Genomic DNA, 23,505 nt, shown 5'->3' with positions numbered 1-23,505 from the left:
ACCCTGTGACCGTTTGGATGTCTTCTGGGTGCTCTGGTTTTCTCCCACATCCCAAAGACGTGTAATTGGCCTCTGTAAAATTGCCTCGAGTGTGAATAAGAAAGTGGATAATATGGAACTAGTGTGAAAGGTTGATCGATGAATGGCGGGGACTCGTTCGCCTGAAGGGCCTGTTTCCATGCTGTATCTCTAAACTCAACTAAAATATTTGCAGCACTGAACTATCCCTAGTTTGATACCAGCTAGAGATCTTATCCAAGGAGATCCTGGTGTGAGACTTGCAGCAAATAGTAGAAACTCCTCAATGAGGAAGTGTCCCGGACAGAGAGGAACGATCTCAGTCCTTGTGAACTCAGCTATATTTGGCATCAGCACTTAACTTCCTTCATACCAAAGATCTTATAGCGGAGCAAGATAGGCTACTCCTGCTAAATGCAATGGGCTGACGTGTAGTACGCTATGGAGGGGATCCTGGGCATTTTTCCCCACCCATTTTAGTAACCTGGGCCTACCTGACCCGACTCGCAGTGTAGTCAATGTTGCGGGGCAACAGTTTGTGTGGGTTAGATTCATAATTCTGTCAGTTCATACTTCTTGTCAAGAATAAAATTTGACTCTGGTAATTGTCTTTTTTAATGTTTTTTAAATCATTTCTTTTTAAATGGTTCACAAGCAGTGTTTTAGTTGATTTTGTAGTAACCGGAACCGACCCGACTCGCAGGGTAATTGACATTGCGGGGGAAGTTTTTGTGTGTGATATAGGGTTAGATTCATCATTCTGTTAGTTCATAATTCTGTTAATTCTTGTTAAAGAATAAAATGTTTATAAACACACATACATGAAAATTATATAAATGTATATAATCATATAACACACACAATTATATTTCTTCTGAACCAATAATGAACTTTATTTCAGACTAGACAAGGGACATTAAATAAGAAACATTGTAAATAATAAACATTGTAAACCTCCCCGCAACTTCACACACACTAAGCCTTATCCCCCCCCCCGGCACTCCCTCGCCTGCGCCCTCAATACAATGTCTCCCCCCCCCCCCCCCCCCCCCCCCCCGCCACCCCCCCCCCCCCCCGCTGCCCCACACCCCACACTCCCTGTCCCTCTCCCCCCTGCCCCACACCCTCCCGCTGCCCCCGTAACCCCTCTCCCGCTGCCCCAGGACCCCACCCACTCCCTCTCCCGCTGCCCCCCACCCCCCGCTGCCCCGGACACCCTCCTCTCCCGCTGCCCCGGACCCCACACTCCCTCTCCCGCTGCCCCAGACCCCACACTCCCTCTCCCGCTCCCCCCGGACCCCACACTGCCCCCCAGGACCCCACACTCCCTCTCCCGCTGCCCCAGACCCCACACTCCCTCTCCAGCTGCCCCCCGGGTCGTGCACCTCCCTCTCCCGCCGCCCCAGACCCCACACTCCCTCTCCCGCTGCCCCGGACCCCACACTCCCTCTCCCGCTGCCCCAGACCCCACACTCCCTCTCCCGCTGCCCCGGACCCCACACTCCCTCTCCCGCTGCCCCAGACCCCACACTCCCTCTCCCGCTGCCCCGGGTCGTGCACTCCCTCTCCCCGCTGCGGATCCAATCTTTGGCCGGAAGCAAGATGGCGGAACAAGATGGCGGGGGCTGGTTGCTAAAATGAGTCATATAATCACCCATGAATCCGCCCATGAGCGTACTACACGTTTGCGTGAGAGTAACCCATCTTGCTTCGCTATAAGATCTTTGCTTCATACCATTTAAAATAAATTTGTCGTAACTACAATGGTTAAACATTTTCCTTTGATTGTTTTCTCACCTTTTTCCATTTCTTACACGCTATTGCATTTTTCTCAGCACACACATTCAGGTCACCAATCACGACGGGCTGAGCATGGTGCGGACTTCATGCGGTACCGAAGGGTTTAAGAATACGAAGAAAGGAACCCCGATTGCAGCTCAGACAGCCGCCATTTCAGCCGCAGCGGTAAACCAATGCTTCCTCCCCCCACCCCCCCACGTACATATTTAACCCATTTTTACAATTAATGGTTGCAATCTAGCATTGCTGCATCTGAGAAGCTGTGCTTTTGACATTTTTTATCAGATCCGCTAGTCCTTAAGTCCAAGATTCACTAAACTGTCTTCAGAGACATGATTACACTGTAATTTAAAATATGGTCCTATTAGCTGAAGACTCCTATCAATAAAACAGATATGACAGATTTGCATTCTGCTGCTTGTATGGGTTCAACGTTAAATTAGTTTTGGCAGCGTCAGTTTGTTAGTAATTGGAAAGGAATAGGAAAAGATCATAAGAAATAGGAGCAGAATTAGGCAATTCAACCCATCAAGTCTACTCCATCATTCAATCATGGCTGATCTATCTTTCCCTCTCAACCCCATTCTTCTGCCTTCTCCCCATAACCCCTGGCACCTGTACTAATCAAAAATCCTGATTGCAAATTTAGAAAGGCCACAAAGAGGACTGTGTGGATTTCCACCCGGTGGCAGCCCTGTGACCGCGTGGATTTCCTCCTGGTGCTCCGGTTTCCTCCCACATTCCAAAGGAACAGCTTTGGGAAGTCTGATTCACCTCTTCCCAATTGCGGACGTTGGACTTTGTCAATGGAACTGATGCACTACAATGCTGAGAACTATATTCTCCACTCTTCCCCTTTACTCTGTCTATTGTACTATTGACTTGATTGTATTTATCTATGGTATTATCCAATCTGTTTGGATCTCATGCAAAATAAAACTTTCCACTGTACACTTGACAATAATGTGGCACCTAAACCGGAAGATTTGCTGGTTAATAGGTTAATTTGCCTCTGTTAAAAAAAAATAAAAATTCCTCCAGTGTGTAGGAAGTCTATGATAAAATGGAATAACATACAACTAGTGCTAACGATGAATGGCATCAAATTCGGTGGACTGAAGGGCCTCTTTCCATGCTGTATCACTAAACTGAACTAAACTATCTCAAAATGTGGTGCAAGTGACACACAGATTGCTGTATGATTTTTTATTTCTGGTTCTGCTTCATTGTCATTGTAGGAGAGATAGTTGCTGTATCCTGGGAGTTCTTGATTGAATGTTGTCGAGGGAATGTTTACTGTGGATTGAACACATTCTCTGCCTCACTGGGAAGCACTCGATGCTAGTCGTGGCTCCAATCTAAGAATTAATGTACATGTAAATTCTTCAATAACATTTGCCCTTTCCCCAGCGAGATTCTGTAAATATTCTACACAGTATCCTCTTCAGACTGACAAACAATGATCCCCATTCAGTTTCCTGATTGATGGTAGGTTGGATCTCAACAATAATTAGTGGTATCTGCCAGCATATCCATGCATTATACATTTGCAGCATTGGTTTTGTCCAGAGGGAAATAATAAACTATTGATTAGAAACATTGCTAATGTTTTCACTTCTGTGTTTAAGAAGCAGAAAACCTGAGAGCTGCACAATTTATCATATTTGTTTTCAAAGCATGATAGACCAAATCTGTTTTCTGGGTCCTGTTTGATGGAGCTGATGTTAATACAATAATCTAAGCAATTTTTTTGAGAATATGGAGCTGAACTGCAGATATTAGGATGAGGGGTAGGCAGTATAAAACTTTGGGTAGCCCAAGTGCAAACATACGAAGATCGGGATATAGAAACTAGGAACTGCAGGTGCTGCTTTACCAAGGAAAGACACAAAACGCTGGAGTAACTCAGCGGGTCAAGCAGCATCTTGATGGTGCTGAGCAACCATCTACCTCTTTGGAGACCCTCTGACCATCTTTAATTGGATTTTACTGGACTTTTATCCTGCACTAAATATTATTCTCTTTGACTTATATCTGTACACTGTAGACGGCTCGATTGAAATCATGTTTGGTCTTTCCGCTGACTGGCACACAACAAAAAGCTTTTCACTGTACTTCGATACACGTGATAATAAACTAAACTAAATATTCCTGGAGAATATGGATAGGTGATGTTTCGGGTCAGGACCCATCTTCAGGCTGATTGCAGGCATGGGGGTGGGAAACAAAGCTAGAAGAGTGGCGGGGAAGAACAAAGCATGGCGGGTCATAGGTGACTACCGGTGAGGGTAGGCCAAAGGTAGACTGCATCCACTGTTCTTAATGTGGCCTCCTGTACATCGGCGAGACCAAGTGTAGATTCGGCAACAGTTTTACTCTGCCCACCCTTACGGGAACTCCCGGTTGCTAATCATTTTACCTCCCCTTCCCGTACTAAGCTTCCTGTCCTGGTCCTCTACCATTGCCAGGATGAGGTCACACCCAAACTGGAGGAAAATCACCTCATATTCTGCTTGGATAGCAAACAACCAAATGCTATGAACATTGAATTCTGAAACATTAGGTAACATCTACAAACCCCCCCCCTTTCCTCCCCAGAACCCTGGATAACTTTGCACCTATCGCTCCCCTCCGGTCCCACTAAACAATTTGCAACTCATCAATCTTCTAGCTTCACAATCGCAACTCTCTTGCCTCACACCTTGCGCGCGTTCATCCCTGGCCTTTGTAAACCCCTTTGCCTTTGACCTGCTTTCCTTTGTCCTGCCCCTACACTCTTCGAGCATTCTTTCCCCCTACCCCTGCAATCGGTCTGAACAAGGGTCCCTACCCATGTCACCTGTCCATGTTCTCCACTAATGCTGCCATTAAAGGTTTGGACACGCTAGAGGCAGGAAACATGTTCCCAATGTTGGGGGAGTCCAGAACCAGGGGGCACAGTTTAAGAATAAGAGGTGAGCAATTTAGAACGGAGATGAGGAAACACTTTTTCACACAAAGAGTTGGTAATCTGTGGAATTCTCTGCCTCAGAGAGCGATGGAGGCCGGTTCTCTGGATACTTGCAAGAGACAGCTAGATAGGGCTCTTGAAGATAGCAAAGTCTTGGGATATGGGGAGAAGGCAGGAACGGGGTACTGATTGTGGATGATCAGCCATGATCACATTGAATGGCGGTGTTGGCTTGAAGGGCCGAATGGCCGACTCCTGCACCTATTGTCTATTCAGTCGATGTGTTACATCAGCATTTTGAGTCTTAGCGTAAAGATCACTTGGTTCGATTTTCTCGACATGGTGATGTTGAACAATGCAATGCTATTGCAGAATAAACAAAAGATAGTGGGAACAGAAGCATGCGTCTTTTTAGCTTTGTCCCAGAGAACAAACATTCATTCATTAAGTAAGTTAAAATAGGTCCATTTCAAACTGTGTCATTAGCAATAATCAAAATTCTATTGGAGGAATATTATTGACTTTGGGAGATGTTTTTTTTTAATTTGTTTTAAACTTTTGTTGCATTTAAAGAAGGCTGCAAAATTTCCCTCTAGTCAATCTGTTAACATGCTTTTGATTGGATTGAATTGATTGCCAGATACAGCAGGGAAACTGGCCATTCGGCCCACACTAATTCTGTGTTATCCCACTTCCGCATCCACTCCCTACACACTCAGGGCAATTTACAGAATCCAATTAACCCTACAAAACTTTGGGGTGTGGGAGAAAGCTGGAGCACCTGGAGATAACCCACTCAGTCACAGGTAAACCATGCAAACTTGACACGGACAACATGGCTGTGCCACTACTATGCCAGACCAAGAACACGTACTTTGGCTCACAATGTTTGTGCCAAACATGATGCTAGGACCAACCATATAATCCATGCCACCTATCAGCTTCAACCACCAACTGGCAGCTTGTTCCTGGCACCCACCATCCACTATTTTAAAGAAAAACTGCCCTGCACATCTCCTTTAAACTTTGCCCCTCTCACCTTAAAGCTATATCCTATAGTATTTATTTTTTTCCATTCTGGATAAAAGGTTCTGACAGTCTACCTTACCTAGGGAGGCACGGTGGTGCAGCAGTAGAGTTGCTGCCTTGCAGCGCTGGAGACCAGGGTTCGATCCTGACTAGGGGTGCTGTCTGTACATTCTCCCCGTGACCGTGTGGGTTTTCTCTGAGATCTTCAGTTTCCTCGCACAGTCCAAAGACACACCTAGACCCAGGTCCTGAACATTGTATGCACAGCTGTTCTTTGGAGAAACTGTCCGAAAATTACAATAGCGAAAAACACTTGTTCATTCACCACCAATCAAGCCAGTTCAGATGGCTTATCTCTCCATTTAGTATCTAAGGTTCTGTTTTCTAGCCCTGTATTAGTTTTCCTTTCACTCCATTCCTTTTCTGTCAGATTCTCCACCCTTGTCAGCCTTGACTGATGTTCTTTGCACTTCTGTTGAGATGGGAAGTGTATTTGCTTGCCTGGTTCTTTAAAACGTAAGGTGGCTTAATTTGCACTGATGCCTAGAATATGCACCTCACAATTCTGGCACGGTGGCGCAGCGGTACAGTTGCTGCCTTTCAGCGCCAGAGACCCGGGTTTGATCGTGACTCTCCGTAGAAAGTGTTACCTTCACCCCATGACTGCGTGGGTTTTCGCCAGGTGCTCCGGTTTCCTCCCACACTCCAAAGACGTGCAGGTTTGCAAGTTTATTGACTTGGTAAACATTGTAAATTGTCGCTAGTGTGTAGGATAGTGTGTAGGATTGTCGCTTGTTGGCGCGGATTCGGTGGGCTGAAGGGCCTGTTTCCACGCTGTATCTAAACTAAAGCCCTAACTCGTTGCAAGGTTGAGGCTACTTTGAGTAATTATTCCAAGCTTAACCCTACAGAATGTATCTGTGTTGAGGAGCAGCAAGGAAATCTGAACCCAATTCCAAACAACCAGAAATAAAAAGTAGAAAATGGACAGATGGGAAGGAATTAAACTCCACTGTAATGTGATATTTTGCAGTTATCTTAACCATCCGATTACACTGCAACTTGAAATATAATTCTAAACATCTCTCAAAACAATTAATTTAATTAGAACACCTTTTAAAAATGGGTTTTGTTTCAACCCGCAGTCATATTTGTGGTAAGTTCATGATGATTACTTCAAAATAACAATTGGCTTCATTGTACCAGGATGACCAGCTGAAAAACCTTGCTTCTATATCCTGTTATTTAATTGTTTTCCTGAAATCATATCATCCTTGCAACTGCATGCTAATCCTCAGCTGCACATTTTCCACTCACACGTTTAATATTTGTTGCAGGGATTACACAAATGTAATATTCCAGCAATTTAACGTTGCTTATACTCAGTTTATAAGAATCAGTCCATTTTTCCTCACCTCATTGTAATCTATTTTACTCATAAACTTGGCCGATCCGGCTTAAAAAAAACAATTTTAAAGTTGCTGTTGGTGATTGTAACATAATTATGAAGTGCCACTAACCTGCGGAAGGTGGAAGAGTGGAGAACCAAGCCTTCTCTCCCCCAACCCAACAACCAACCTCTCCTTACCTGGATCAGCCTATCACTTAGACAGACACAAAATGCTGCAGTCACTCAGTGGGTCAGGCAGCATCTCTGAAGAAAGGGAATAGTTGTTGTTTCGGGTTGAGACCCTTCTTCAGACCTTCTCTTCAGACTTTGGTGCATCTGCAATTCCTTCCCACGCAGTTCTGAAGTCTCCCATTCCTTCTCGCCAGAGAGGCTGCCTGCCGCTGAGTTACTCCCGCATTTTGTGTCTATGTTTGGTGTAATCAAGCATCTGCAGTTCCTTACTACATATCCACATATCATTTTTGAGCTCTTGCCTCGCCCTTTCCCCTCATCTTTTTTTTTCACCAAATATCTCCCCTCTACCCTGACCTAAAATATCATCTGTCCATTCCTCTACAAATGCTATTTGACCCGTTGAGTTCTTCCAGCACTTTGTTTTTTTTGTGCGTAGAACAGTGGATCCTGGATGTGCCCCTGCTGGTTCTCACTTAAATAGAGACATCGTTTTGCAAGGACACAGACATTGAAAGCAATGCTGTTGTGCATTGTTCATGAAATTTGAAATAGCATCATGACAATCTTGCACGTTAGAGAACAGCTTCAATAGGTGGTGCTATTGCCCCAAAAACCTGAAGTCGTAGTGAAGAAAAGAATGTTAGACAAAGTAGGGATATTGATTGTGGAGGAAAGAACGGCAGATGGTGGTTTAAATTGAAGATTGGCCCAAAATGCTGGAGTAACTCAGCGGGACAGGCAGCATCTCAGGAGAGAAGGAATGGTTGATGTTTCGGGTCAAGAAAAGAAGAAGGGTCTCGACCGGAAACGTCACCCATTCCTTCTCTCCTGAGATGCTGCCTGGCCCGCTGAGTTACTCCAGCATTTTGTGTCTACCTAGGTATATTGATTCACATGCAGCTGCACGTGCTTTTGCAGATTTCACATCTGTGTTAAATGTCATGGTACAATAATTTTGTTCATTATTGCGATGTTCAGCTTGGGCAGCTAATAGTCCAGCGGTATAGCCCAAGCATTAGGTAGCAACCCACACCCCCGCGCCTCTCCTGCCCTTCCCACCCCTTCCCTGTGCCCCACCCAGACATGCAACCATTTCTCCCACTGTCCTGTCCTTTATTCCTTTCTATTCCCCTCCCCCATCTTCTCCCACGTATATCCCTTCCTCTGCACATTTCACTCCTCTCCTTATCTGACATAGTTTTCCACCCATCTGCCGATCAAATCCTCCTTGCCTGTATCCACCTATCACTTGCCGGGCGTTGTCCTACCCCCACCTCTTTTCTAGCTTTCTCTCCTCCCCCCCCTCCACTACATTCATTCTGTATAAGCGTCTCAACCCGAAAAGTCAGATATTCATGTACCCTAGAAATGCTGCCTGGCCCGCTGATTTACTCCAACATTTGTGCTTAGAAACAAAAATGATTGATCAATTTCTCCCATGAAAGGGGAAGACTTTAAAGATTTGTGTTTTATGCTTATATTAATACTGCAGTGAATGTCCCCTGAGTGTTCACCAGTCTGATACAGGCTCATTCACCACTGAGATCCAGACAGAAACATACATCATTTATAATGGGGAGGTCCAAGGACCAACGTTTTCTTGGCTTGGGAGGAAAATTAAGGAAGTAGTTTTGTATGAGAAATGAGTAAGGTGCACTCATTAAATTATGACCTATAACTACTTACATTTTGTATTTATTAGCTGAGTAGTTAGTCACAAAACCTTGCTGACTTTGGCCTATTTTATCATGTGCTTTAAGTACTTGGAAACCTCATCCTTAATATTGGACTGTAAAATCTTACCAACCACTGAAGTCAGGCTAACCGGCCTATAGTTCCCCCTCTTTTGCCCCGCTCCCTTCTTGTACAGTGGGGTAACATTTACAATCTTCCAGTCCTCTGGGACCATTCCTGACCCTAGTGATTCTTGAAAGATCACCACTAATGCCTCCACAATCACTGAAGCTACCTCTTTGCTACAAGTTTATATTCTGCTCACAGGTTTTCTTTCAGATTAAAAGATTTTTTTTTTTTCCTGACTGAACGGTTGTGTTCTTGCTCATTTCTTCAAGTAGGCCTTTTAGAAGTTGCATCCTAGTTCCCTTCTGGCGTGGGAACTGTGGTTTGAATGGCAGCCTCCAAAGGTGTCAATTTTTCCATGATGCAAAAGCTCCTTGTCAGAGATGATCGTTACACTGGAAAGTTTCCATTTATATAATTAGTTAACGTCAGAAACAATGGGGTCAGTCTGCTTACACTGCAAAGACGTATTCTCCTGTGAACACTACCATGGCAGCTCGGTAGTGGGGTTTTCAAGGCAGTGAAGACGCAGTAATAATAGTACTGTAAGAGGCAAAATCAAAGGGAAAACGTTTCAAAAACAAATGTGGAATAATTACTGATAGCATCAGAAGATTTAAAAAGATAGCACCAATGGTGAGGAAGTGCGGAGACAAAAGGGAACAAACACTATTGCTTTCAAAAGAAATAAAATCTAAAATAACATTTTGCATGTTTTTGTTTTGTGGACAGAAGGCAATAAATCGGGGAATAACCTTTGTCCGGGTGATGGTGAAGGGATTGGGACCTGGCAGAATGGTGAGTTATACATCGATTTCACACTGCTGTAGTGGCTTATGTTACAGGCTATTCCCAGGGTAACGAACACTCACACTACACATGAACGATCTCCCGTGATATTACTAAATACAAAAGTCCAACGTATTAGTTTAGTTTAGAGATACAGCATGGAAACAGTCCCTTTGGCCCACCGAGTCCATGCCAACCAGCGATCGCTGCACACTAATACTATCCAACACGCACTGGGGACAATTTACAATTTTACCAAGCCAATTAAACTACAAACCTGTTCGCCTTTGGAGTGTGGGAGGAAATCGGAGAAAACCCACGTGGTCACAGTGGGGATGTACATTCAGTCCATACGGACAGCACCCATAGTCAGTATCAAACCCAGGTCTCTGGCACTGTAAGGCTGCAACTTTACCTCTCCACCACCTATATGTTTGTTCCTACCAAAGGTAGAACTCAGTTTCCTCTCACTCTCCACTTTTATTAATTGTTCTTTCTCGTTAGTCATGTGTGCTTTAGATGCCACTCACTACAATGCTCTGGAGGTTTGGTTACCATATCAAGTGATTTTTGTGTTTCCCTAATTTACAGACAAAATCAACATGGCCGTCTGTAAAAATGCAATCTGCTCATTATCTGGGAACATCCTGTATTCCTTTGTGTTTATCGATCCCTTTGTATCTCTAGAAGCAGTTCCAAAGTGATAGAAATGATCAAATGCAGAGGCTTTGTCCTCCCCCCATCCTCCCCCCCCCCCCCCCTCCCAGCTTTCTTCCCTCCCTACAATCAGTCTGAAGAGGGTCCCGATCCAATACATTACCTATCCATGCTCTTCATTGATGTTGCCTGACCTACTGAGTTATTCAAGCACTTGTGTCTTCTATTCATTTATCAAACACATTTTTGACATATCCACGCGTATTTGCTCAACAATCAGTTGTGTGTTAATTGAATAATATCTTCTTGAATGAATGTTTATTGTTTTAATATCCATTTTTATTAACTCGGAAGAATGCTGAACACTAGGACTGATTCTGTAGTCTCAGTGACAGTTGATAAAGAATGGGGAAAACATCAGTGGACATGTCAGAGCTGACCATAAACGGATAAAGCAGCCACATAATGCATAATTCTTTACACGGTTCGCTATGTATGTAATATATTTAATACTGTGTTGGGTTTGTTTTCAACTAGGGTGGGTTGGAGAAAAATGGATTTAACAAAGTGCATGATTTCTTTTGTTCAGCAGAGAAGTTTTGCCTAAGGCATTCAGTAACTTACTCTCACCAATGTAAACCAATTAACCTTCGACAATTTTAGTTTAGTTACGAGATACAGTGCGGAAACAGCCCCTTCAGCCCACTGAGTCCATGCCGACCTGCGATTCCCCGCACACACTCAACACTATCCTACACACTTGGGACAATTTACCATTTACAATTTTACCAAGCCATGAATAAAGACTTTTTTTGACATTTGGTTTCCCAAAACACTGTACAATTCTGGCCTCTTGCACACGCTGGATTTCATTTACTATCATCATCGAGTCCTCAACATCCAGGACACAGATACTGGAATTTCCCGTCGCCTTTCTACTTTAAACCCCCTGTTGCTACTAGCTCTTTAAGTGGCTTTATGTGAAATATTTCTAAAGTAAGGTGCAGTCTGAAGTAGGGTCCCAAAATGTAACCTATCCATGTCCTCCAGGGATGCTGCCTGACCCGCTAAATTACTCCAACACTTTGTGCTCTATGTAAGATTCCAGAGATTGCAGTTTCTTCTGTCTATTTATGTTAAACTTTGTTTCAGTTTATCATCACATGTACCGAAGTACAGAGGAAAGCTTTTGTTGCGGGCTAACCAGCCAGCGGCAAGACGAAACGTAATTACAATTGAGCCATTTGCAGTGTCCAGATGTATGATAAGGGGATAACGTTTAGTGGAAAGTAAAGTCCGATCAAGGATAGTTCGAAGGTCACCAATGAAGTAGATAGTAGATCAGGACTGATGACACCACTGTGGCACCGGCTGCTATTATTGGGCTTTCAATAATGTAGGTTCCAAGAAACTATGAGAAAGGATGATGGAGCAGAAATAAATAATCTGGTTGGCCAGTTGAGAGTTTAGAACCATCTATGTTGGGATAAGTCCTCAGACAAGTTAAACCTCAGATTCACTCCCCATAAGGGCATTGGTGAACCAGCTGTATTTTTATTCATTTACCTTTAGTTGAGTTTTCTGAATTCTAGTGCAGTAATCTTACTGCTGCTCCTGCACACTGAAAAAACTTGCGGACAAAATATTACCACAACCAGAGTTAGACTTAATTTGGTTTGCTTTATTTCCAGAATCACTAAATGACCACAGGGATGTCGGCTCTAGGTAAACAACGCATTTGGAGTATGTTTAAGAAGGAACTGCAGATGCTGGAAAATCGAAGTCGAAACCCTTCTTCAGACTGAAGAAGGGTTTCGACCCGAAACGTTGCCAGAATAGTTAGACCAGTTTAGTTTTGTTTATTGTCACATGTACCAGAGCTGCCAACTCTCACGCTTTGGAGCGTGGGACTCAGACATTTCGACAAATTCTCACGCTCTCACGCCGATCACAAATTTCTCACGCTCTGTCGTGAGAAATTCTGTGATCAACGAGAATTTAAAAACTCATATCAAGTGCATGGGCCACGGGTTTGGAGAGCCGGGGCTGAGGGAGCGATGGAAGCAGAAGCAGCGGCGGGGGGCGGATGCGGACGGGGAGCTGGGGTTGGCGAGTGTTTGCCGGGCTGGCGAGTCGCTCGCTGCAGCTCCGGCCATGGTGCAAGAGACCCGGGGCGTCGGAAGCGTTGCGCCACTGTCTTTAGAGTCTCTGTGCCGAATTCGCCCAGGTGATCGGCATGGACCAGGCAGCGTCTCTGGAGAGAAGGAATGGGTGACATTTCTGGTCGTGATCCTTCTAAGGATCTCGACACGAAACCTTTAGAAGGGTCTCGACCCGAAACAGCACCCATTCCTTCTCTCCAGAGATGCTGCCTGTCCCGCTGAGTTACTCCAGCATTTAGTTTAAACTCTTCGCATTTAAACCAGCATCTGCAGTTCCTTCTCACACAATGAGACCCAACAAGATGACTTAGAAGCTAGTACCACTCGAGTGGGGGAGGGATGGAGAGAGAGGGGATGTTAAAGAAATCGATTTTCCTACTCAATCGGGGAAATTTGTTGATATCGGTCTTTAAATTGATATTTTGTTCTTCTTTAAATGTAAGTCTTGGCTTTTTGTATCGCGGGAACAAATAAGCAAAGGCAAGATGGTAAATATAAACGACAAATTAACCGGAAAATGAAGCTGGTAGAGATGAACTTTGCCCTTCACTTTACTAATAATAACCTCAGGGATTATGCAGTAAATGTCATTCAAATACTCTGCAACCTTGGGATAATATTGTTCATGTTCAAATCCGATAGGTAAGTCTTGATTTGTTCAATATTATTAGTTCAAAGACACAGCATGGAAACAGGACATTCGGCCCCTCGAGTCCGTGCTGACCATCGATCACCCGTTCGCACTGGTTCTGTTATCCCACTTTTTCATCCACTCCCTACACACTAGGGGGCAATTTACAGAGGGCCTACAACCCGCACGTCTTTGGGATGTGGGAGGAAACCGGAGCACCCGGAGGAAACCCACACTCACAGGGAGAACGTGCAAACTCCACACAGACAGCATCCGTGACCAGGATCGAACCCGGGTCTCCGGCGCTGTGGGGCATTAATTGTAATGATAATACTTGGGCCTCCGCTGATATGCCGGGATGATTACCCAATATTACTGATTATTAATCCATTGTATTATTGATTATATATGTTACATCAATGATCTGGATGATGGTGTGGTAAATTGGATTAGTAAGTATGCAGATGATACTAAGATAGGAGGGGTTGTGGATAATGAAGTAGATTTTCAAAGTCTACAGAGAGATTTATGCCAGTTGGAAGAGTGGACTGAAAGATGGCAAATGGAGTTTAATGCTGATAAGTGTGAGGTGCTACATCTTGGCAGGACAAATCAAAATAGGACGTACATGGTAAATGGTAGGGAATTGAAGAATGCAGGTGAACAGAGGGATCTGGGAATAACTGCACAGTTCCCTGAAAGTGGAATCTCATGTAGATAGGGTGGCAAAGAAAGCTTTTGGTGTGCTGGCCTTTATAAATCAGAGCATTGAGTATAGAAGTTGGGATGTAATGTTAAAATTGTACAAGGCATTGGTGAGGCCAATTCTGGAGTATGGGGTACAATTTTGGTCGCCTAATTATAGGAAGGATGTCAACAAAATAGAGAGAGTACAGAGGAGATTTACTAGAATGGTGCCTGGGTTTCAGCAACTAAGTTACAGAGATAGGTTGAACAAGTTAGGGCTTTATTCTTTGGAGCGCAGAAGGTTAAGGGGGGACTTGATAGAGGTTTTTAAAATGATGAGAGGGATAGACAGAGTTGACGTGGATAAGCTTTTCCCACTGAGAGGAGGGAAGATGCAAACAAGGGGACATGACTTGAGAATTAAGGGACAGAAGTTTAGGGGTAACATGAGGGGGAACTTCTTTACTCAGAAAGTGGTGGCTGTGTGGAATGAGCTTCCAGTGAAGGTGGTGGGGGCAGGTTCGTTTTTATCATTTAAAAATAAATTGGATAGTTATATGGACGAGAAAGGAATGGAGGGTTATGGTCTGAGCGCAGGTATATGGGACTAGGGGAGAATACGTGTTCGGCACGGACTAGAAGGGTCGAGATGGCCTGTTTCCGTGCTGTAATTGTTATATGGTTGCGCCCGTTCTCCTTTATCTGTACATTGTGAGCGGCTTGCTTGCATTTACCAGATAGCACGCAACGAAGCTTTTCCCTGTACCTCGCTACAGGTGGCAATAGTAAACTAAATCAATCTATTTACATGTATCTGTGTGTTGTTGCTTTAACCGGCCTGTTAAGGTACAGCAACTGAGAATGTCATTGTTCTGATGTCGCTACACGCAACAACTAAACACTCTTATCTTCATTCTACACTTGAAATTCCCACAATGACATTTAAATGGCATTCGGACAGGTACACGTGTAGGAAGGAACTGCAGATGCTTGTTTAAACCGATAGACACAAAATGCTGGAGTAACTCAGCGGATCAGGTAGCATCTCTGGAGGGAAGGAATGCGTGACGTTTCGGGTCGAGACCCTTCTTCAGACTGAAGGTCTGGTTAATTGGCTTGGTATAAGTGCAAATTGTCCCTAGTGTGTGTAGGATAGTGTTAATGTGCAGGGATCGCTGGTCGGTGCGGACTCGGTGGGCCAAAGGGCATGTTTCCACGCTGTATCTTTAAACTGAACCATCTCCGGCTAGCAGGGCTGTGTGGTGCTGAGTGCTGGGACACGGTGACATCTGGCTCTGATTTTCACAAAGCTGATCACGTATAGAGCAGCGCCGCAGATCAATGGGCCACTGGTGCTTGGGGTCGGTCCACAGACACAGAGAGGAAATTGGCTGTTACTCTGGCTTTTTGTGTCTATCAGTGGCTTGGAGAGTGGGCTGGACAACGAGTGACGCAGCTGGTCGCGGCTCCCCTGATCTACGCTAGTCCCACACACTAATGGGCCTGTGCCACTGAGGCGACTCTTTAGGCGACTGTCAGGGACTAGTTTTACTAGCATTCACATACGACTCCTCACGACAACCTCCGACAGCAAAAATGGCTGCCAGTGTCGCTTGTAGTCGCCCAAAAGATCGCCTAAGTGGGACAGGCCCTTCAGGCTGCGGCTCGGTGCATCCCTCGGGCTTGGTCTCTCGCAGTTTCTCACTGCCAACTCTCACCCAATGTTGGCAGCCCTGCATGTACCAAGTGAGTGTATAGTGAACTGCTTTTGTTGTGTGCTAACCAATCAGCGGAAAGACTATAAATGATTGCAATCAAGTCACCCACAGTGTACAGATACAAGATAAAGGGAATCATGTTTAGTGCATGGTCAAGATAGGCCAAGTGTCTGCAGTCAGGTAGATGGAAGCCCAGAGCTGCTCTTCCTGTAATACAGTCTGGATTGGAGGGTTCTATCTTATAAGGAGAGGTTGGACAAACATGGATTGTTTTCTCTGAAACGATGGAGGTTATGTAGAGGTATATAACGTTATGTCAGACGTAGATATGGTAGACAGTCAGAATCTTTTTCCCATGGTGGAAATGTCAAAGACCAGAAAGCATAGCTTTAAGGTGAGAGGGAAAGCTTTAAAGGAGAAGTGCAGGGCAAATCTTTTAATACAGCGTGTTGGTTGCTGGAATGTGCTGCCAGGGGTGGTGGTGGAGGAATATAATAGACAATAGGTGCAGGAGTAGGCCATTCGGCCCTTCGAGCCAGCACCGCCATTCAATGTGATCATGGCTGATCATCCCCAACCAGTACCCCGTTCCTGCCTTCTTCCCATATCCCCATGCGCTATTTTTAAGAGCCCCATCTAGTTCTCTCTTGAAAGCATCCAGAGAACCCGCCTCCACCGCCCTCTGAGGCAGAGAATTCCACACTCACCACCCTCTGAGAAAAAGTGTTTTTTCGTCTCCAGTCTAAATGGCCATTCCCTCATTCTTAAACTGTGGCCCCTGGTTCTGGACTCCCCCAACATCGGGAACATGTTTCCTGCCTCTAGCTTGTCCAAACCCTTAACAATCTTATATGTTTCAATGAGATGCCCTCTCATCCTTCTAAACTCCAGAGTGTACATGCCCAGCTGCTCCATTCTCTCAGCAAATGACAGTCCTGCCATTCCATGAATTAACCTTGTAAACCTACGCTGCACTCCCTCAATAGCAAATTATATAATTGTCATGATGAAGAGGTTTTTAGATAGGCTCATGTATATTCAGGGAATAGAGGGACTAAGGGAAAAAACGTTGTTCGGCACGGACTTGTAGGGCCGAGATGGCCTGTTTCCGTGCTGTAATTGTTATATGGTTATAGGGATCTGGATCATGTGCAGGCAGAGGAGATTCGTGTAACTTAGCATCATGTGCGGCACAGACATTGTGGGCCAAAGGGCCTGTTGCTGTGTTGTACCATTCTACGCAACAAGATGTGTCTCCATGCAAAAAAAGCAACTGTGAAATAAGAGTATTACCCAGGCCAAGTATTAGTTTAGTGTGGTGTGGTCGCGTTTCTATTCACTATAATACAATTGGGTGGCACAACGTTAGAGTTGCCGCCTTACAGCACCAGAGACCCAGGTTCGATCCTGACAACAGATGCTTGTATGTATGTAGTTTGTATCTTATCCTCATGACCTGCGTGGGTTTTCTCTGGGTGCTCCGTTTTCCTCCCACACTCTAAAGACGTACAGGTTTGTAGGTTAATTGGCTTAGTAAAATTGTAAATTGTCCCCAGTGTGTGCAGGATAGTGCTAGTGTGCGGGATCGCTGGCGGACTCGGTGGGCCAAACGACCTGTTTCTGCGCTGTATCTCTAAACTAAATTGGAGTAGCATTTCACTGGAAATAATACAAATAAAATATACTAATTGGACTGTGAACGTGTGTAATCCATCTTGCGATTAACCAATTTAACTGCATTATACTTTACAAGTTATGTTAATGTGATCTGAAATACATTAACATATTGTGTGTGGTGTGAAAGATTAAGAAAATATGAAACTGAAAATACATTTGCCTCATCAAGCTGACTTCCTCTGTCCCCCCTGCACCTTGGGGGGGAAACATATTGAGGTTTTACAACCCCAGAGACGACTTCTCAGAACACCGCATGCAAACATTATTTATTATAATATCCCAGTCTGCTCAGAGATTAGTTCTTAGCAAATTAACTTAAGGAATGCTTATTTAGTAAACCAGACCTGATGCTGCATCTACTGATGGCATTAGTCCATTCACTCAATTATCTCCAGGCTGATAGTTTCTCCCTCTTGGCCTTAATCCCTAAGTGCTTATTATTTTCAAACTTGTTTGAAAGGCTAATATATGGGAGACAGCACAATCTGTACATTTGTAGTTGTGGTAATTTTGTTACAGTGAGAGGATATTTAGCAAGTTGCCTGTATTGTTGCATATTTACCATATTTCTGCATATGCTGTGCTGAACCACTATCTACCTCATTGGTGACCCTCGGACTATCCTTGATCGGACTTTGCTGGCTTTACCTTGCACTAAACGTTATTCCCTCATCGTGTACATTAACACTGTAAATGGCTCGGTTGTTATCATGTGTTGTCTTTCTGCTGACTGGATAGCACGCAACAAAGGCTTTTCACTGTACCTCGGTACACGTTACAATAAACTAAACTAAACTTGCGCTTTTAGTCAGAGAGTCATACAGCACTAAAACAGGCCCTTCGGCCCAACTTGCCCATGTTGACCAAGATACTCCATTTAAGTTCGTCCCACCTGACCGCATTTGGTCCATCTAAACCTTTACTATCCATGTACCTGCCCTTTTACCCTGATCCCAATTTCCTTTGTAATCTTTTTCTTCTTGTGTTTTCAAATTCCCTGTGCGTTTAGCTCTGTATCATGTTTCTTGAATGCACTGAAACCAATTGACAGATGATAAAATTAAGGATACTTGCAGCACTGATAAATGAGCAACCAGGGCCCTTTATTTCAGTAGCTTGTCTCTGCATTTCCATTGGGGGCGAGAAGGAAAAGATAGGTAGGCATGAGTCTGTTTTAGTTTTTAGTTTTAGAGATTCAGTACATAAACAGGCCCTTCGGCCCACCGGGTCCGTACCGACCAGCGATCCCGCACACTAACACTATCCTACACAGACTAGTGACAATTTTACATTTATACCAAGCCAATTAACCTTCAAACCTGTACGTCTTTGGAGTGTGGGAGGAAACCAAAGATCTCGGTGAAAACCTGTGCGGTCATGGGGAGAACGTACAAACTCAGTACAGGCAGCACCCGTAGTCAGAATCTAACCCGGGTCTCTGTCGCTGTGATACCTTTACCGCTACGCCACCATGCCGTGTGTGTGTATATATTATTGTATTGTATATTGTATTGTATATCTTTATTGTCATTTCCTGAGTATTCGCATACCCAGAGGAAACAAAAAAACGTTGCTCAACCAGTGTCCATTCAGTGTGCATGAAAAATAAATAGAAATAAAAAAAATAAAAAAAATACATGTATCATGAACAAATTTAACACTCTACTAAACATTCAACAGCCGTTCCGACCGGCAGCGGCACAACAGTGGCTCTGCTGCAGTGTGGGGGTTTGTGCGCGATACTTGGCAGGGGGCAAAGTCCATTTAACAGTCTTATAGCCTGTGGGAAGAAGCTGAGGAGCATCCTGCTGGTTTTGCAGCTAATGCTCCTGTACCTCTTCCCAGATGGGAGGATGGAAAAAATGTAAGGCGATGGGTGGTAAGGGTCTTTGATGATGGAGATGGCTCTGCTGATACATCTCTTCCTGTATATGTCCAGCAGGAAGGGGAGTGGAGCACCAATAATCCTGCTTGCGGTCTTCACTATCCTGTCTAGTTGGTGCCGTTCGTACGCCTTGCAGCTCCCGAACCAGGAAGTGATGCCGTAGGTCAGTGTGCTCTCGACAGTCCCCCTATAAAAGGTCCGTAGGTGTGTAGTGGGGAGGCCTGCTTTACGTAGTCTTCGGAGAGGGTGAAGTCGCTGCTGGGCTCTCTTGACCAGAGCTGTGGTGTTGGCCGTGGACGTCAGGTCATCAGACAGATGTAGTCCTAGGAACTTCATGCTGCTGACCCTTTCCACATCAGCACCAACTAGACAGGATAGTGAAGACCGCAAGCAGGATTATTGGTGCTCCACTCCCCTTCCTGCTGGACATATACAGGAAGAGATGTATCAGCAGAGCCATCTCCATCATCAAAGACCCTTACCACCCATCGCATGACATTATACATGTGATGTAAGGTTGCATTCTTCATGTTCCTGCTGCTTGTTCTGTCACTATTGAATCCCTCGTGACTGATAAATCTTTGCATCTATAATGCCCATCTTTTCCGAAGAGAATCCGATGCATCAGGCCCAATGATAGCTGCGGGGAAAGTCGAGGAGGAAACCACTAAAGATGCCACTTGAGAACAAGTGGATGGGATATTCATGGCCCATTTATACAGGCCCATGATCAAGAATTTTGTGAAGCATGGTTTCTAACCTGGGTATGATTCAATGATGCATCTGCTCACTTAACCTCCATACATGGCCATCATCAGTCAGGGTATTGACTATAGAAACAAGGAACCAGGCAGTACAGCGGGCAGAGCTGCTGCCTCACAGCACCAGAGACCCGGGGTTGATCCTAACCACGGGTGCTGTCAGTGCGGAGTTTGTACGTTAGCGAGTCCGCATTTGGAGTATTGTGTTCAGTTTTAGTCTCCTTGCTCTAGGAAGGCTATTGTGAAACTGGAAAGAGTGCAGAGAAGATTTATGAGGACGTTGGCAGGACTTGAGTTGTAGACACCTATCAGAGCACTTTATCCTTGGAACGCAGGAGACTGAGGGGTGACCTTATAGAGGTGTATAAAATCACAAGGGGAATAGATAGAGTGAATGCAGAGTTTTTTTCTCCGAGTAGAGAAATCCATTACCAGAGTGCACACGTTTAAGGCGAGAGAGGGACGAACGTAAATGGGTTCGGTAAGTGGCGGCGCTGTTCTCGCGACTTTTTCGTGTCGCTTCCCTGCCTCCGTCTGTGCCGAGGCCTAATGGCGGAGTTGGCGGTCTCCAACCTGCGACCGACCTCCAGGCTCCAGAGGCAGAGCCAGCCAGGACTTACCAACGCGAGGCTGGCCATCTTCGGGGCCGAGGCAGCGGTGGCCCGACTCGCTGATGCGGCGTTCCAGCTTTTGGCAGCGGCCCGGTGCTGAGACTGCAGGACACGGAGCTGTGATGCAGCGGCCCGGAGCTGAGGCTGCAGGACTCGGAGCTGGGGCAGCGGGACTCGGAGCTGAGGCTGTGGCGGGCTGACTCGGAGCTGAGACGGCGTTCCGGCTTTCGGCAGCGGCGACATCACCACGGAGGTCCGCTGGACTGGAGAGCGGCATCTTCGGCCTGGATCGATCGCCTCAGCGCAGAGGGAGAACAAGGAGGGAAGAGACAGAGACTAAGACTTTTGCCTCCATCACAGTGAGGATGTGCTTGGTGAACTCACTGTGGTGGATGTTAATTTGTGTTTATTGTATGTTTTGTTATTTATTGTTACTGTGTATGACTGCAGGCAACGTAATTTCGTTCAGACCGAAAGGTCTGAATGACAATAAAGGAATCAAATTCAAATTCAAAATCAAATGGAGTATCTTGGTCAACATGGACAAGTACCCCTGTACCTGATTGGCAACGTTTTTGCACAGTGTGTTGAGTGCATGGAGTGAACTGCCTGGGGAGGTAGTTGAGGCAGGCACTATAACAACATTTAAAAGACAATTGGACAGGTACATGGAGAGGAAAGATTCAGAGGGATATGGGCTAAACGCAGGCAGGTGTGGATAGTGTAGATTCAGGTAGATAGACTGGTAAAGAAGGTATATGGACTACATGCCTTCATTGGTCAGGGCATTGAGTACAAGAGTCAGAAAGCCGTGAATGTCGATCAATAAGACTTTGGTTTGGCCACATGTGGAGTATTGTGTGCAGTTCTCGTCACCCCATTACAGGAAGGATGTGGAGGCGACTGTCGGTGTCTGAGGGGTCATAGAATGATGACAGACATAGATCAGTGGATGGTCAGAGTGGAAATGTCAGGGACAAGAGGGCATAGCTTTGCGTTAAGAGGGGCAAAGTTTAAAGGCTTGGGTTTTGGGTGCTTGGAACACGCTGCCAGGGTGGGGGTGGAGCCAGATACATAGTGGAGTTTAAGAGGATTTTAGATTATAGAATGGAGGGATATAGATCATGTGCAGACAGACAAGATTAATTTAGCTTGACATCATGTTGGGCACAGACATTCCTGTGCTGTACCTTTCTAAGTTCCAGTTAGCAGTTGACCTCGAGTACCTCATCTTATGTGAAGATGCACCAGCAAGCCCTGACAAGAAGTAAAATGTCCAGTTATGGTGAGCTTCAAAACTAATTGTGTAATTGTAAGCATTTACTGGAAGAGGTCACTGATCGCACTATGTACATGACTCCAGGTGTTTCTTTCACTTCCCATCTCCACAGGACGAAGTCCAATTAGTGTCTTTATCACCGTCCAAAATGAATTTAGTTTTGTTTGGTATTGAGATACAGTGCGGAAACAGGCCCTTTGGCCCACCGAGTCCGCACCAATCAGCAATCCCCGGACACACCAGGGACAATTTCCAATTATACCAAGCCAATGAACCTAAAAACATGTACGTCTTTGTAGTGTGAGAGGAAACCAGAGCACTCGGAGAAAACTCACGCAGGTGACAGGGAGAACATACAGACAGCGCCCGTAGGCTGGATGGAACCCGGGTCTCTGGCGCTGTAAGGCAGCAACTCTACCGCTGCGCCACTGTCTTGTTCAATGGTCTTGAAGTGCATTTAAGAGTATGAACATTAACAATGAGCTGTTGTTTTTCCATTGCAGTCTGCCATAAAAGGACTAAGCATGGGTGGCCTTCAGGTGGTTTCGATCACGGACAACACTCCAATCCCCCACAATGGCTGCCGGCCGCGCAAAGCACGCAGGATGTGAAGCCTTGTCCTGTGCACCGAATGCCGAATGGCCAGTATCCAACACACTGCAACATGAGCTGTGCTGAAATGTTTGCACTCTAATTACGATAGGCGTATCTGGGAAGCGAGTGGAAGTTACAGCCAAATCAGACTGTGTGGGTAAATGATGAGAACATACCTTCTAATTCAGTGTGTAGAGTCTGATGGACAATGTGTAGGAAGGAACTGCGGATGCTGCTTTAAACCGAAGGTAAACACAAAAAGCTGGAGTAACTCAGCGGGTCAGACAGCATCTGAAGAAAAGGAATAGGTGACGTTTCAGGTCGAGACCCTTCTTCAATCTAACCCGAACCCTCAATCTGAAGAAGGGTCTCGACCAGAAACCTCACCTATTAATTTCTCCTGAGACGTTGTCTAAAAAGCTGAGTTACTCCAGCTTTTTGTGTCTATTTTCTGATGGACAATGTGTTGATTTTCAAAGCACTGAGACTCCTCAACAGCACAGACAATTGTAAGAGGTGTCATCAAATAAATTGTGAAAATATACCAACTTGTATGTCAACTTTTTTTGCATTCAAAAGCAGCCATTACTTTTTCGTGGTAATGGTTTATTTTTTCATTCCAAACCTTAAAACTCTGAATGGGTCAGGAGGAACTGCAGGTGCTGGTTTAAACCGAAGACAGACACAAAAAGCTGAAGTAACTCAGCGGGTCAGGCAGCATTTATGGAAAAAAGGGAGAGGTCACTTTTCAAATCGAGACCTCTTCTTGGTGTGAAGAAGGGTCTCGCCCGAGACGTCACCTATTCCTTAAAACTCTGAACATCACTGCATTTTTGAAGTTGTGTAGTTGGTAACTGCAACGGTTTGCAAAA

The 23,505-nt window shown here is 45.1% G+C and overlaps 1 protein-coding gene across 2 annotated transcripts in view; it reads left to right on the top strand.

The window, feature by feature from the left end:
* The window catches only part of mrps11 (mitochondrial ribosomal protein S11), a 34,840-nt gene extending 11,663 nt beyond the window's left edge, over nt 1-23,177 (top strand). The window contains exons 4-7 of one of the 2 annotated variants that reach the window (XR_008726134.1): nt 1,854-1,983; nt 9,915-9,980; nt 22,543-22,881; nt 23,059-23,177. Coding sequence is in view for 1 of the 2 variants with exons in the window: in XM_055661547.1 (XP_055517522.1) it covers nt 1,854-1,983; nt 9,915-9,980; nt 22,543-22,650 (304 nt within the window). In the remaining variant the exon portion in view is untranslated. Of the gene's footprint in view, nt 1-1,853; nt 1,984-9,914; nt 9,981-22,542 lie in introns of both variants that reach the window. The other variant, XM_055661547.1, reaches the window with a different exon arrangement.
* The last annotated feature ends 328 nt before the right edge of the window (nt 23,178-23,505 follow it).

This window comes from Leucoraja erinacea, chromosome 33, assembly GCF_028641065.1.
Source record: "Leucoraja erinacea ecotype New England chromosome 33, Leri_hhj_1, whole genome shotgun sequence".
In the NCBI taxonomy this organism is placed as follows: domain Eukaryota; kingdom Metazoa; phylum Chordata; class Chondrichthyes; order Rajiformes; family Rajidae; genus Leucoraja; species Leucoraja erinaceus.
This window is presented reverse-complemented; position numbering and strand designations above follow the sequence as displayed.